Raw genomic sequence first — 16,660 nt, forward strand, 5'->3', positions numbered from 1 at the left:
ATGCTTAGAAACAGATCCACATATGTTCACCCAGCTGAAGATTAGTGTATTAAAAAAAGTTAAGAAAATACTTTGTGTTTCAGTTCAACTGCACTTGATTCAAGTACAGCTTGGGGGTTGGCTGATATAAATTAAACATGGTCACTGCCTCAGCAGTGAGAAGTACAGAAAAATGTACATGTTCACAGGATAAATAGAAGTGTCTTCTTTTTTTTTGGGGGGGGGGGGGGGGGGGGGGGATACCCCAAAAAGCTATCTCACTCCAATACGGGACGTCATCCACTCCAAGCCTTGGCATAATCTGAAAGATAAGACATGTTATATTGGTACTAGTTCTGTTCCAACATCTTTAAAGTATTTTCTACTTGGTTTTATGTTTAAAAACATCTACTTATAATAAATAAAATCAGCTGGAATTGGGACTGAAACCTGAACAGAGTAAACTGTTTTAAACTAAGTCTACTCAGGCTTTAACTACAAGAAGATGGTCAAGCGTGTTATTTTATTGAAGCTTGGTACTCTTTCAAGTTTTTTTTCCTTGAAAATCTAAAAGACGCTATTCTTACTCAGAAGTACATGGAACCAAATAAGTTTTTCTTTTTCTACAGGTTTCCCATGAAAGACTGCTTACTTGAAAAGTTAGACCTTTACATACTAATACTAAAAGACAAAGGGAACATGTACCCAGGCTGAATTGGTTCACAAAAAGGCAGTCTATCAAGAATTCCAAAATCCCATTACAAAATTAAATATATGTTTATGTTCAACACCAAGATTGCATGGGATCTAACCTGGTTACTCACTCAATTTGCATCTCTAAAAGTCTTCCACTTCAGAACATAGGCTTTCCTTTGATGTTCTAGAGATCTAGTTACCTAGTTTATGCTATCTTTAGGCTTTACCTTTGTAAAGTATATCATGACTTTGCTACCCAAGAGGGCTAGCTTCACTCACACAGGGCTAATCTCCCTAGATGTCTGTCAGATCTTCCCAACGAAGATTCAGCTCAGCGGTTTAACTCTGGGAATTTTTTTGAGTTGGTCTCACTACTATACTACTAATATACTATTATACTACTAAGTATTCTAATTACTCTTCTTTTTTAAGTAAGAAACAAGCATCCTAGGATGGCCAATGTTTCCAAGTTCATATTCATTAATTTCTACCTTTCTCCAAATGCTAACTTATTTGAAGATCTAAGTTAGTACATAAACTACTAAAAAGTGACTTTGGCAAAATTGGTAGGAGGAAAGCAGAGTTAACTCTTAGAACAAAACAATACGATCCAAAGACTTAATCAAAAAAACACTTTGTTTTCACTAGTACATCCCACCTTAAGGAAGCGAATGCTACCAATCACTCTACAAGACATCTCTGTTACATTAGAAAATACTTCATGCTAGAAATGAGGAAGATGCTCTCACTTCCCAAATACTCAGCTGGATTCACTATTTTTCATGTCACAAGACTATATTATTGTAAAGGTTGTACAACACAGCTGAAAAAAACCTCTAAATATTACACATTAGAAGACTGCTTCAATAAAGATGAAAAATTAGTACACTTCAAGCCATGTCAGCCAGACACTATCCAACTTGTTACAGGCATCCAAAACCATTTTTTGATCTTTATAGACAAAGGATCTAAGGAAAGCTCAGTTTTCCATTTTAGTAGTTGCTGGCGTAAGGTATACAAGTTTCAAAATTAGCTACATCAGCCAGATATAAATAAAAGGTTTAATATTGGTAACAATTTTGTTTCATGCTATATCTATGTACCTTTTAATCAAAACTGTGTTTGAATGTTTATCAAAAAACCCAAACAACCACAAAGAAAAACGAAAACCACCCCCCACTCCTCCCCAAACTTAGAAGCTTACAGCAGATCAGAATGTGAAGGAAGATGACAGTAGCTTATTTCTTTAACTACACAAAGACACACAGAATGAGAGGGCAGTGCACAAAGAGTAAACAATTGTGTCAACAGCTACATATCTGGGTGTGGGGGGGTGTTGGTCTTTTTTTTTTTTTTTTGTGTTGTTGTTTGGGTTTTGTTTTGGCTTTTTTCTTCTCTTTAAACAGTAAGCTGAAAGACTTTCATACAAATTTGGAGTTTGAGCTATGAAAAAAAGTCCACAAGGTTCAATAAAGAAAAGCAAAAATTCAAAATGTCTTTCTGATTGCAAAGATCAGAAAATATGTTCTTTCAGGAGATCCACTTTGCTGTCAATAGGCTTCTAAATCAGTATTCTTATTTACCATAGATTATTATACTAAGCATTAAGCATTTACCCTTCTCCTGTCAAAGCACAACAGGACTGAATGTGCCATGGGTGATCCTTTATGGAGCTAAGAGTGAGGTATGTAGATATCTCAGCAGCTGTCATGCAACCTTTCATGTCCTGCTTGTTGGCAAAGATGAGAACTGCAGCCTTCCGTAAATCCTAGAAGTAATTTAGAGTGTTCATAATAGTTATTGTAATGCAAGAGCCTTTTAGTTCTTTAACTGAAATTCTTAAAGAACTGTATTCAAGCTAATCTACAATTACACAGCAGCATGGAGTTTTAACAGACTTACTGCATTAAAAATTAATTGCATTAGGACTGAAGAAACAAATTTATTCAGAAGCGTTCTCCACCACAGAGAATCAAATTATAACATATTACACAACTACCCTTTTGGTGTTGACCACATGTTAACTAATGAAAGTCTTGTTAAAATATATTTCATAAAGCTCCAAACCATCCAGCCAGCAGAATTATTACTGGATAAACATTCCAAAACCTACATTAGATACTACTCAAATGGAAAAGCCTGCTAGATATCATTCCCTTGAAATTACTTTCAACTTCATTAAACAAGTTATGTAGTCATTAAAGCAGTAATAATTTAAGAAAGCTATGTAAATTCTTGTAAGTTTTTTCCTATTGTTCCAAAAAGGGAGCCCTAATAATACTGCAGCAGCTTTAATAAAAACTAATAAAAAGTTGGTTTGTTTCTGTACAGAAATTAGGATTCCACAGAACAATGAGACAAGAACTGGGACGTATGGCTTTAGGAGTGCAGAAGGGTAAACAAATAAAATACTCAGAAAGCTGACAGTTGTAATTAAAAGTGTTCAACACATTTAAATGTATATCAAATTTTGAGACTATTTCTCCATCAAGAGAAAAAAACCAAAACCTTTATGGTCCAAAGTTGAAAATTCACTCCTACAAGTAGTCCAGTCTAGGCCTACCGACTGTTTTCAAGAGATGATTGATCATAATCTCGTAAGAGTTTATAACACTGGAAACTAATAAATTACATGGGAAAACTTGACCACAAAAAGTCATCTTTCCACCTTTTTTGGTAGTGTGTTTGCTCCTTACTACCAGACCCAAACTACATTAATATTAACTATCAAGTAAAAGCCTCACTTACTTGATACAATGCAAATCTCAGAGAAGTGAACTCCACAGAATTACCTGCATTGTACTAAAGCCTTTTCCTTCAAAAATGAAGGGAGATATTGAGACTTAAAACAACCCTAACTTAGCTTGAGAGTGATCACAGAAGGTTTTAATGTACTTTAGCTAATCCAAGGTAGATGTTAATTTAGGATGTTTGAGGGAGTTGACCCAATGTTGAACAGTCCTCAATACAACACATAATAATAAAACTACAAAGTAATTCAGAAAGAAACTGAACCGAAACTAATTTATCCGTAGTATTAGGTATGCTCCTTAATTTTAAGGAAATGATTAAAACAAACAAGAAAGAGAAATGGAATTGCCTACTTTCTAAAATAAAAATTTAAAAAAAAGTTTCTCAGTTTCTTGAAATTTTAACCATTTAACTGAAGAAGAAAGATAGTGCTGGTGAATAATAATACCCAGTTACATTAATAAAGTTTAAGATATTTCACAAGTTCAACATTTGCAAAGTAAAGAGTGATTTGATTACAATCAAGCAAGCCTTATTAGAAGATTGCTTCACAATAATTTTCCTGTTTATTTATAATTTACATGGCTTTAAAATGTGACCAACATGCACGCATATTTAGGCTCAGAAATTTTTTTGTGACAGTATAATTTTTGCTAACATAGGAAGCATGTAATGTTATTTGACTGTTCACAAAAGAAAACTATTATCCCAACTCCCCACCATACCTCATGAGCCAGCATTCTATAAAGTTCTTCTTTTGTAATAGAAAGTCGCTCTCTATCAATGCTGTCAACAACAAGAATGATGAACTAGGGGAAAAAAAACAATAGTGCAGTATGTAAGTACAAAGTATAAATTACAGAAAGCACGTTTTCAAGAGACCTCTACTACAAGTCTCCCTACATAAGAGACAAATAGACTTTCAGAGCACACTAGAAAATAGAACAAGAGGTTTATTGCTACAGTCTTTTGCTAGAGCCCTGGAAATCATACATGACGATTATAGTTTAAAAAAAAAAAAACAAAACCAAAAAATGATTGTGCTTGTACATTTCAGCACTGCTATTAAGATCTACTTTCATATACTATGGTTAAATCTCCTTGGTGGATTTTCAGGCCCTACATCATAAGCAAAATAGTGATGTAGGTAGCAAAAGCACCTACAGATAGTGGATTACGCTTAAAATGTGGCTGACAAACTTGCTACACAGTTATCAATGAAAACAGCTATTACTGTCCACTACTACTTGCATACTCAGAAAACTATAAAACTGAAATTGAAATTCCTTATTTTGAAAGAAGAATTTTTAGCAATTCAGCATCATCTTATCCACAAGGCTTAAGAAACCTTATTTCAAAGTAGCTTTCTGAGGTCTGATGTACTATGTAACCTGTAGGGCTTAGCATTACGTTGTTGCACACCTTAACCTTTGTAACACAAAGGGCCTGTGCAGTTGGCCTCTCACTTAAAACCTTGCACCCTTCCACCTAGGCACTTGGGGATGGCTATAGCAGTGATTTTACCCTTACTGTTCCTGCCAGGCACATTATTCTCATGGCCATGCACTTACGAATTGTGAGACACTGCTAGGTCTCCCAAGGGAAATGATTGTCACTTGTATGAAAATTACTCTCTTCTGCCCCACTCTTTCTGTCCCTTGTTTTGTACCTTCTATTTTATAACCCTACTCTAGAGGGGAAAAAGACGTAGTGTTACATAGTAGGTACTACTCAAGTAAATGCTTGTAAGCATTACAAAATAGTATGTGTACACAAACCGTAACAGCAATGTTCAATATTTGCCCTGCCCAGAGTGCACTCCAAGCAGTGCTAACAGCATCATATGTGGCAACACCTAGTAGGGCAATCAAGCACATTCTGATCAAAATTATACAGCTACTATTTAAAAAACCCCAAAACAAAACAAAACAAAAGGAATTACAGGGAACACATGCTATACTGGAGACGAAACCAAGGAGATGACATTTGTTGGAGCGACTCTATCACTTCTCTGCCCAGATGAGAATACTTTTCCATCCCTTTTCCTTTTCTCTTTTACTGTAACTCTTTTTGTCTGCCCTCACCCCCAACAACTTAACCATGAGAGCTCCCTCCCCTTCCCTCTCTCCCCAAATCTTTTGTCTGTAAGCCTGTCTCAACATCCTTTCTGTAAGAATATGATCCAACTCTTAAAACAGAACTAGCCATATTAAGCTGAAACTAACTAGGATAGGTATGAACTGAAAAGCTTATGTGTGGGATTTTTACATTCCTCCAAAGATTTTGTTTAGATTGCTTCAATTTACAGATAAGGAAAGAGAGAAAAGAGAGATAGTAATAAAAAATAATTCTCCAACATATGTTCCAAATCACTTTGCCATAAAAAATTAGGAGATTCATTACCCATTGAAAATGACCACAAAGTATGAAAAACTAAGTCAATTTAATGCTGCTGTGACTTTGAGATGTCTAGCAGATGAGGAGGAACAGTAAAGGAATTATTCATATCAGGGAGGCTAGGATTAGCATACTAAACAGACCCCTTTTCTTCCTCAACTGTTTCCAGCAGTCAAAACTTCTAAGGCACAAGTTCTTCTTTCCAAGTGCTAGAAAGCACTGGATTTCAAACACTTACTAGCCAGAATATGATGAAGAACATCCCAACCCAAATTCCAAAAATCAAAGATTCTCAATGGACAAATGTCAAGAACTTGTTGTTATTGTGCCAGATAATGCTGGCAGAAGTGTCTTCACCCTCATGTGTATGTGTCTCAGATGCAGCCACACTTTTCTAGATAAAATTAAAAATAAGTTTAAAATACTAGAGATGAAGGTTGAGGTGTCATCACCAGGCTTTCAGCAGATGATAAGCTTCCGAACATCTGGGGTGGATCACTCTAATCTCCCCTCTCTCAAAGGGAGGCATAAGGCAGAAAAACTCATTTTACAGGAGGGTGGAATGCTTATACAATGAGTAATATCTACAAGAGATCTCTACTTTTAGTAGCAATGGTTAAGAAATTTAGTCTAAATCTTTTACATCAATGTAGAAGTCTCGAAGCGAGACTACAGAGATTTTATGCGCATGTTGCATTCATAACATGCATCAAAAAGACTGGCATAAAAAACAAACCCCCAAAAGACAACCATTGCTGAGTCCTACTCCAACCTTTTGAGCAATGACAGCTTTACCAGTTACCTCATGAGTACTGCACAGCTAGACTTCCTTTATCCTTTGGATAAAAGCCACAAGCTGATGAGCTGCTTAAATACTGCTGCCTAGAGAAAGTTTCATTCCTTATCCTTAATTATCGTTACCTCAAAAATATTTCAGACTAGACATACAGAATTTAGGTTAACCACTGCAAATCCTCACTGAATTTGCAAAGTACATGGCAAAATTTTCTTTTTAATATAGTTGAAAAAACATGCAAAAAACCCTGTTTGGTCTGAAATGTATTTTGATAACATTTGACTGTCTAGGAAAAAAGTCTAACTTCACAGTTTACACCACAGATCAAACACCATTACTGTAAAGTATACAGTAAAAATACTTCAACTATTACCAGAAAATTGTCTGCTTACCTGAGACACCTTACACTTTTTGGGTTTGTTCTTCCTCAAAAAGATTTAAAAACAATACAGCTGCAATCTTTATAAAAATCTGCCAAAATTCCTAATAAATAAATACAATTTCAAACACACTTATTGAATTAGCAGATTTCAAAACAGCTTCTCATACCTCTGTGTTTGAATAATAGGTATTCCATGATGACCGTAATGATTCTTGTCCTCCAATATCCCACATTAAGAAATGAGTGTTTTTCACCACTATTTCTTCTACATTGCTTCCTATGGTTGGAGAAGTATGAACCACTTCATTCATTAAGCTAAAGGAAACAATAGCAGAACATAAAGACCAGCCAGTCAAACCCACAAGGCTTGCCACAACTCAATTTACAACAAATTTGTTGTAGAAAAAGTAAATATGTGTTACTCTGATAAAAAAAAAAAAAAATTCAACAAACTAGGCATATTTCAAAAAGCTATACATTTGAATTTTTATAGAAATAAAGCAAATATTTAAGAGCAGGTTTTTAGTGAAAAGATTAGTTCACTCTGAATTTGGACTAAAAACTATGGTTGACAAAGCTCTAGTGTGCTTTTGTAGCAGAAACTGTAGACATGCTTAAAGACATCAGTAGCAAAAAATAAGCACATAAGAGGCTTGTAACAAATGGATAAGCATCTGCATTTTAAAAGGCTTCTCTTTTTAAAGGACACTCTAGCAGATACTTAAAATGTACTGTTTCAAAGTAGAAGTTGCCATTCTAAAGATCCCAAATAATGGGAACGCTAAACTGTGCAAAATATAAATCAGAATACAATTTTATCAGAGCACTCAACTTAGTAACTCAATGTTAAAACAAATTCTTAAGGATTGTCTGTTTACATAGCTGCAGATTTCTCAGTCCCTTCAAGCTTTGTCAAAAGTGCTTAGGAAAAAGGATTTTTTAAACATATCCTCTGCTGCCTTTGTATCCAAATACATGCATAGTAATTTGGCTACACCCTCCTCCTTTTCCACAATTACAATAGTAATTATGTTCCTTCCAATATTCTTGAATTTATCACAGATATTCTTGTAATGCTGGCAAGATTTGGGTGCAATGATGCTGTCGAAAATACTTAAGGTAGGACCTAAGCAAGACGAAATACTATTTTGAGGAATCCTCCATCACAAATTTTAGACACTGGAATCAGGAAATATTTGGGAACATTTATGGATTTTTGCAGAGTGGCTAGAATTTCCATTAATTTAGAGATCACTTTCTTCTCTGCAGTTCTTGGCAACAGGATTATTTCTATTCTTACAAATACAGATAGGCTTTGATGGCAAAAGAATTTGCAGTTCACTTTGTGCTTGTATGTAAAATTTTGTTATTCAATTTACAGTTTGGTTTTAAAACACTGCACTTCCTTCATTTATCCTTTAAATATTTACTCTGTTTAGAACAACTAATACTATTAGTGTAGAAACTGTGATCTAGAACCCTAGCGATTCTACCAGGTTGCAAAGCTGAGTTTTCAATGATTAAACAGTGACGAATACTAAAATGTAAACAGAAAAACAAAATAGTTCATATACTTACAATTGGTAGAGAATAGTAGTCTTTCCAGCATTATCAAGTCCCACTATGATTACTTTGTGCTCTGCATATACACAAAAAAAGACAAGAATAAATTGGTGGAAACAGCAATAATTATAATTCTGGTTAATCACTTTTCCTTACTGAAGAAAGCAACTGCTTGTTTGTCTTATTTCAATAGCTTACTCAGACTAGTGGTGACTTCAGGAGAGGAAAGAAAGAAAAAAATCCATAAAGCCTCATCTTCTCTTGAGACTACAGTTTTAGGAAAAGTCAGTACTGGAAGTCTTCATAAAGGAAAGGTTACTAATATGACTATCTCATTAAAAAAAAAAACCAGTTTTAGAACAAAAAGTACAATGAGAAAACATAACTCATACCAGTGTGTCACCTTAAGAACATCACCAAACATCCAAAGACCGCACAAAATATTCCTAACATTCAAGGCTCAATAATAACCACTTGTTAAGGGACCACCATCATTCATACAGTAAAAACTAAGAGGAAGCTGTATTTTGAATAGATCACAAATTCCAACATTGCAGTTTCCGAACTGCAAAGTCACAGAATGGCAGAATGGTCGAGGTTGGAAGACGCTTCTGGAGGTCACCTGGTCCAACCCCCTTGCTCAGCCAGGGCCACCTAGAGCCAGTTGCCCAGGGCCATATCCAGACGGCTTTTGAGTATCTGCAAGGATGGAGATTCCTCCCTCGGCAGCCTGTGCCAGGGCTCAGTTACCCTTCACAGTGAAAAAGTGTTTCCTGATGTTCTGAGAGAAACTCCCGTATTTCAGTTTGTGCCCACTGCCACTGGGCACCACTGAGATGAGCCTGGCTCTGTCCTCTTTGCACTTTGCTCTTTTCTCTGATGCGAGATGCTCCAGTCCCTTAATCATCCTTGTGGCCCGCTGCTGGACTCTCTCCAGTATGTCCATGTCTCTCTTTTACTGAGGAGCCTGGAACTGGACACATGACTGCAGGTGCGGCCTCACCGTGCTGAGTAGAAGGAAAAGATCACCTCCTTCAACCTGCTGGAAAGTCCAGCTTATAGAATAGTGATCTTCCAAATGCTGCAATGTTATTTTTTCAGGCACAGGGGAAACAAAGCCAAAACCAAACAAAACCAACAAAACCCCCCAGAACTTATATGCTTCTCTGTAGTTAATCCTTCTTAGAATTTCAAATACAGCAGCACAGCCAATTAGAATGGTAGTTCTTTTGATACATGTGTGAAGTTAGAAGATACTGATCCGCTTACTGACAAAAAAGCAAATCACTTGAGAGCAGAGAATTTACAAGTGGATACTAGAAGTAAAACTTGCATAAAAAGTCTGCGAACAGGCTCACTTCTGAAGGGGTAATATTTAAAATTCTAGGGCACTTATTCCAAAGCAAAACATGGTTCACAGCTTAAAGATTTCCTCTAAAATACCACACTTGATCTACAAGACTTATAACAAATTACTAAAAGGTCAGAAGATCTATTATAAATAGCTAATTGGTGGGTTTTTGCCTGCAAGGGGGTGGTCTAAGGAAGAATTTGAGTGTGGGTTTGGTTGTAGTGTTGGGGTTTTTTTAAAATCTCTTTATATATAATAACCTAGGTCTTTTCATACTGAAAGTGATTTTAATATAACAATCTCTTGCCTGGGATTTGTAGAAGTTCTGCTGTGCGGTATGGCCCTAACAAATGCTGAAATGTATTTCCTTGTATTGGTGCCCCTACTACTGCATCCTGCCAACACATTCTAAGGAAAGAATTTTCCCTGGCCTTAAATCCAGTAATACTTTTAGCCCCATAAGAAGCATCATCAGTAATTAATAACCTTTCCCAATACATAAATGGTACAAAATCCTCTCTGCTTTCAACTCTAATAAACAATGCCACACAGCTAGACTGTTCATCTCTTCTTCAAATTCAGTTAAGTTTAAAGGGCTTTCAAAGTTCAAACACAGAAATACCCTTCTGTTGTTTTCAAAACTGTGATGTTGTTAACTATTGTCTAGAAGAAGACAACTCTATTGTTGCAACGTTCTGTTTGAGTTATCTTCAAGGGGGAAAAGAAAAGGAATACCAGTTGGCATTATATTGCTCTTTCCCACCTTAACATCAAAATACAGAGTCTTACTTAGGAATGAATGAGAAAAGTGTTGGATGAAACAATAGCATGCTACTTAATGAAAAAAAAAAAAATCCCCATTGAGATGACTTTTTGAAAGCCACTGAAGCATGAATGGTTCAACACCAATTGCGAAAAAAAGGCACAGCTTATCTGTGTTACTTCGTAGTCAAATGGTAATTTATATAGTAACCGAATAAGCACAAACAAGAAACAGTCACACAGGTGTTAATTAATGTTGATTTGGGGATGAAAATAATAAGATTAAAGCATCAGTATCTTGTACAAATGGCAGTTTCCACCATTTATTAATGGCAGTTGCTTTCAGAACTGTCACCTATGGTAATGGAAAACTCTTTACTTACAAACATATTCAAAAGTTGAATTTCTGTCTAGTTTGGTTAGATTACAGAATTTTTACTTGTAAATATGCATTAGAGAAAAAACGTGTGAACTTAAAAACTGCCAAACTAAGACAGAACAAAATTTTAGCAAGAAGAGTACTTGTTTACAAGAACAACTAGTAGAAGATAGATGCTACATTTAAGAGAAAGGACAATTATGGAGTAAACCATAGGCAGTGATTTATGCTCATATTTGTGTTCTGTACTTACAGACTAACCCAAGTTTCTCCCTTTCACTGGCTGGTATTCAAACTCAGTTTGGGTTGTATTCATGAATATCTTCCCAGTCCACCATGTTCTTGGCAAAGGAAGAAGAAAATCCATAACAGAGTTGCCAGAGCAGAAGAGCAGAGTCTTTATAAATCAGGCAAGAAAGAGGGGAAAAAATAAGTAGAAAAAGTAGGCATATGAAACGGGGAAAAAAAAAAATACAGTATTAGACTACTGTTTAAAAGAATCCGAAGAATTCTGTTATAGCAACCATTCCTGGCAGATTGTTTTAAAAAAATAAAAAAATACATACAGTATTGTTATAAAAAAACCTCTGGCAGTCTAACATTACAAAACAATAGGACAGTGAAGATGATCTTCTTGCAGATGATGGAAGGAAGACAGAATATGCTCTTTTCTTCACTTACTCTTCTATATTCCTCTGTGGTAAAAGGACCCAAACCTGAAGATTCAATTCTCACAACTTTGCCCTTTCCACTTTCTAATTTGCAAAAAGTAGAAATAAAAATATCTAGGTACTTTAACAATGAGCAAGGCTCTTACAACATAATTGAAAGAACAAATGAATATTGGAAAGGGTACCAATACTTCTCAGGCTGTGAAACACAAACCCCACATCTAGTTCCGAAGAACAACAATCTTGGAGGCTTCAAGGCTGAAGACAGAATGCACACAGAAGTTTGCTAAAGAGGAGGCAGGAGGGATAGCATTTTACTAAAGTTCAAAGACATTTCAATATAAGGATTCACTCTGCACACTAAAAGCTGCCTTACAGTCTTCTTTCAAACACAAAAGAACTACTGAGATACATTTTGTATTTCCAGACTTGATTATAAGAAAGTAGCCTTTAGTAGTCATTGGAACCAAAATCCACTTGGTTTTCCAGATAATGGTCTCTGCTAACCTGACTGTACAGTCTGGGAACTGTCAGCAAGCCTAAGTGAAGTAAAATGTGGAGGTACAGAAGTTCAACCAACTTGACTTAGAGCTTACCATTATTTTTCTTAGGGCATTTTTTTAACATGTATAGCATTTATTCAGAGCAACCTGGAAGACTTTGAACAGCTATCATTCAAAAAAATTAAAATACAGATTTGTGAACTTCTTAAAGAACTCTATCAGCCACACACACACACAAAGGTATTGACAACTGTCAGAGTTGCCTTTTTCAGGGTTGCTGACATTCACTTGTGTTTTTTTCCTTATAGTTTCATTAAAAGCAATCTTGATAGTATTGATGGAATCATAAGTCAAGCAAGTTTTATTCAGCTTTGTGTTAACACAGACAATACGTTAGTTGGTCCACCATTTATTTTTATTACTATATGTTGCTTAGAAGACTGTGCCATTTGAGTACTGAATCATAGCATAAGCCATTCATTTTTGAAGTCTGATTTTTTTAAAACATACTTTTAAAAGTTGTTTTCAAAATAAGTGTAAGTTCAATCTGAACTTATGACACTTTATAACTAGACTTTAAATGGCTGCAGGGCACAAAATTTTAAATGAAAACAATACTTGGGCAATGTTTTTTGTCAATTTCAAAAATAAGGAAAAAGAATCAGGAAGCCCTAGTAAGTCACCTAGAAAAAAAGACAAAAGTCTATTTTTAAGCCAATTGTTTCTCTGATAAAGTATCCCTATTTTAGTTTGCATTGTTCAATTACTACTTGATTAAGAGACAATATATATTGAGAGATGAAAGACATAACAATGTTTAATGTCCTCCCTCCTTCAAGCTTTAACCTCTGCACTGAAAAGGCACAGAGACCAGAAAACAAGGAGATTAAGTAAGAACCTGGAACAGTTTTGTCCACTACCACTACACAAACAAAACCAACACCATTTAAAGAGTACTGCCAAACTCAAACTGGAAATGAACCCTTCCAAACTTATCCACAAAACTAAATAGATATTCCCTGACAGACTGTGCTCAGGGCAGAGCCTGTTAGTCTTCCTCTCCTTCATTAGTCATTGACTCGCAGATCAGCAGAGGCATCACCCAGTTTCCTTAAACTGCTCTGCACTGCAGCTTTTCTCCTTCCATATCCCACATACCAGATTTGGAGAGTGGATAGTGCACTGCAATGGAAAAACAAGTGCATTCTGCCAGGGAAAAAGAGCTAAAGGCTTTCCCCTTCTAAAAGTTCCCATCACAGGTCAAAGCCACACAATACTATTTTAACCGCTACATTTTTCACCATGAGCCAGTCTGGGCTTGCCAAAGTGGGCTAACCATAACCAAAATGGGCTGAACCAACTGGAACAATTTCTGCTGCATGTACAGTGAGCTGAAACAAAACAACAGACAGATTCAACTCCCTGGTAGGAACACACAGATGCTACCCAAGTCATAGGGCTAAATCACTTGAATACAAACAGTAAGAAATGGCGCTGGAAGGGGTCAATAGATAACATTAGTCAACAGACACTTATTGCTGAATGTCTTTAGAAACAGATTAGGTCAAGCCTCTTGACCTTGCTTCCAGTACCTCATCCTTACCATTGGAAAGGATGGTAGGAGAATCAAATTGCAAAGTAGTAAAGATGATGTGTAAATTAATAAAGTTACATCCAGTGCTTTAGTAGGATCTAAGGTACCTTCATTACAAGGTTTTCCTGCCAGGCAGAAGTCACTCTGAATGAACTCAGTTTTCTGTATATCACACATTTACTCTAACTGCACTGAACCCTGAGGCACAAAAATGCATAGGGCTTATTTTAAGATGTTAGTTATCTTAAGATGTGCATTTTTCAGAAAGCTACCAACATATCTTCTTCCTGTGAGTTAACAGTATTAGCTCACCAGCAGATATCTCTTTAACGTTGTCCAGATATTATTGATCAAGTACCTTTCAGATTTGGCATTTTCAGCTCAGCTATTATTCACGTTTATGTAAAGCAAAACTGCAGTGCATAATTAACACTCGAGTGAAATGCCAACGATTTCCTATTCTGTACCTTCTAGCACTTTGGCACACCTCCTCCCCCATGCTCTACTTGATGGAAGACAGATGGTGCTTTCTAAATCTTTGCTTTGTTTAACCTTTCATTCTGCCAGTATCAAGTGCTTCAGACTATCAGCACAACCCACACTAGCCATGATGAACTAATGATATGCTCCACACACATCGGGGTTTATCTGCATCTTTGGACTATTCCCTCTAGATAGTCAAAATCATTGTGTAAGCTACTGTGCTAGTCTGCTGAGGAAGCAGTTTCATGGGACAGCCTATGAATTCTCCAAGAAACTGTCTAGATTTGATATAACTAGAAGAGCAACCAAAACCAACTCAATAATTACTACTCTTTATTACTAATAATAATATTATTTAGAGGAGAATAGTCATGTCATTAGAGAATAATTTCCCACGAGATGGGTCAAAAATTTATGTTTGAAGAGAATTTTCCAGGGTGGAATTTCAATTTTGGCCGTGAAAAGAAGCTCACTTTCTTCTCTATGGTCACCACAAGAGGAACGGGCAAAACCATGCCAAACCAAAAAGAACCCCAGCAACAAAACAAGATCAGAACACACTCCGGAAGCCTCTCATTGGGATAAAAGCCAAATGGCATGTACTTCATGGTACTGCCTCATTTATCTTAACTGTGATACTAATTTTCATTAACAATTTAAACATACGAAGAACACCTTTCTTTTCTGGAATTAATATACAGTAACAAGGACGCGTTTTCCACTAATGAAACGGAATCAACGTAATCTAATGTCCTTGTGTAGTAATAAAAATAAAAAGAAACCAAAACAACGAAACTGCACCTCTTCCTTCCTGAAGATAAATATTGACATCTAACAACACTAAAAACCACAAGTTATCTCCTGATCAGTTTTCTGCTTACAGATACCTCTTTGGAGTCCTTCGCGGAAGGAAAGTAGTGACAAATTGCAGTATTTGATGAAAACGAAGACAGTACTTAATGGTTTTCTGGAGAATAGGAGGAACCTTGGATTTTACCAAATGGGTTTTCCAGTTCAGACAAATAAGAATCTTCAAATCAACGACAACAACAAGTTCCAAAGACTCTGTTACAAGACTTCAGGAACGATGTGGTGGGATAGTGTACGCAGGGGAAAGATAAATGGTCTGGATCTCCCTCCCACTCCCATCCCATGAAAGGACACTTTGATACATAGATGTTAATACGTACATGCACTGAGACTTTGCTCTGGTATTTACAGAATTAGAATGGGTTACATGCAGTGACAGTGACAAGACTATTAAAGGGACACCAGGTGTACCTGCCTCCCAAAACCTGCAAAGCTGTACTGGCAACAAAGTGTTGCACAAAAAAGCTTAACTACTTTTTTAGTAACTTGAAAGTGGGAGTGAAGTGTGCATTTGGAAACCAGATGAGAGAACAATAACGTTAATATCAGTTTGCCTGCTCCAAACTCAAAGCCTCAAGGAAAAACAATACAAACAATGAATTCCTTGACTATTTTATTTTCCTACCAAAGAAGACTAGGTAAACAAGATTCATTAAAATAAATAAATTAGTAGATAAATCAAATTTTTCTTTTTTTATGATAACTGTCTGCGCTAAAGGTAGCGGCAGCCACAAGTTTTGAACTCTGGATTAGAGCACAGGCCATTATTGGGGCTGGGTGCACTAGGTAGGAGAGAACGAAAGCTATCCCCTTACCTTTTAATTCTTGGCTTGAGAAGTGATTTCCTTGGGTCACTAACTGCGTTTAACTAGCATCTTTGCCAGAACACTAACAGATCTTTACCTCAAAGGCCCCAACACTAGTTTGGTGCGGTTTTTTTGCTCTTGATACTAAAGGTAAAAATAGCATGATTTTAATAGCAGACTCCAATTTAAGAACAGAGGGTCTGCAAAGACAAACAAGACCTTCGGAGTCCATCAAAGATTCAGCGGCTACAACATGAAAAAACATGTCTGAGCGGCAGCAGCATTCACCACTATGCGAACTCGAGAGCACAGCGCTTGAAGGGCTGCCCGGGATAAACGAAGTGTTTAGAGCGGCCAGGGAGAAAGGGGGGGCGGAGGGGACCACCTCGGCAAGAGAAACAAAGCGACTCCGAGCGGGAGGCGCCGCGGAACCAGCGCTCAAAGCGCTGCGCAAAGAAAAGCCCAACTTTTGCCTGGGCGCGCCCTCAGGGCAAGCCCGGCGACCAGAGCCGGCCCCCAGCCTCCGACGGGGGCCCGCGGCCCGCTCTGCCCCGCGGGCTCCGCTCGCCCCCCCGCCCCGCCGCGCCGCCCGCCCCACCTCCCCGCAGCCGGCTCGGGGCCCCGCGCCCACCTTGGTTCCCGAAGAGACTCCACAGCTTGGCGAATATCAGGCCCAT

General features: G+C 37.0%; 1 protein-coding gene across 1 annotated transcript; it reads right to left on the bottom strand.

The window, feature by feature from the left end:
• Window positions 1-245: 245 nt before the first annotated feature.
• On the bottom strand, window positions 246-16,660 carry ARL5B (ARF like GTPase 5B). The gene is made up of 6 exons (XM_075705383.1): window positions 16,615-16,660; window positions 8,580-8,640; window positions 7,169-7,316; window positions 4,152-4,235; window positions 2,292-2,443; window positions 246-301 (listed from the first exon to the last, which is right to left on the bottom strand). The coding sequence occupies exons 1-6, from the start codon at window positions 16,658-16,660 to the stop codon at window positions 253-255; spliced, it is 540 nt and encodes a 179-aa protein (XP_075561498.1). The 3' UTR covers window positions 246-252.

Source organism: Pelecanus crispus, chromosome 2 (genome assembly GCF_030463565.1).
Source record: "Pelecanus crispus isolate bPelCri1 chromosome 2, bPelCri1.pri, whole genome shotgun sequence".
Classification (NCBI taxonomy): domain Eukaryota; kingdom Metazoa; phylum Chordata; class Aves; order Pelecaniformes; family Pelecanidae; genus Pelecanus; species Pelecanus crispus.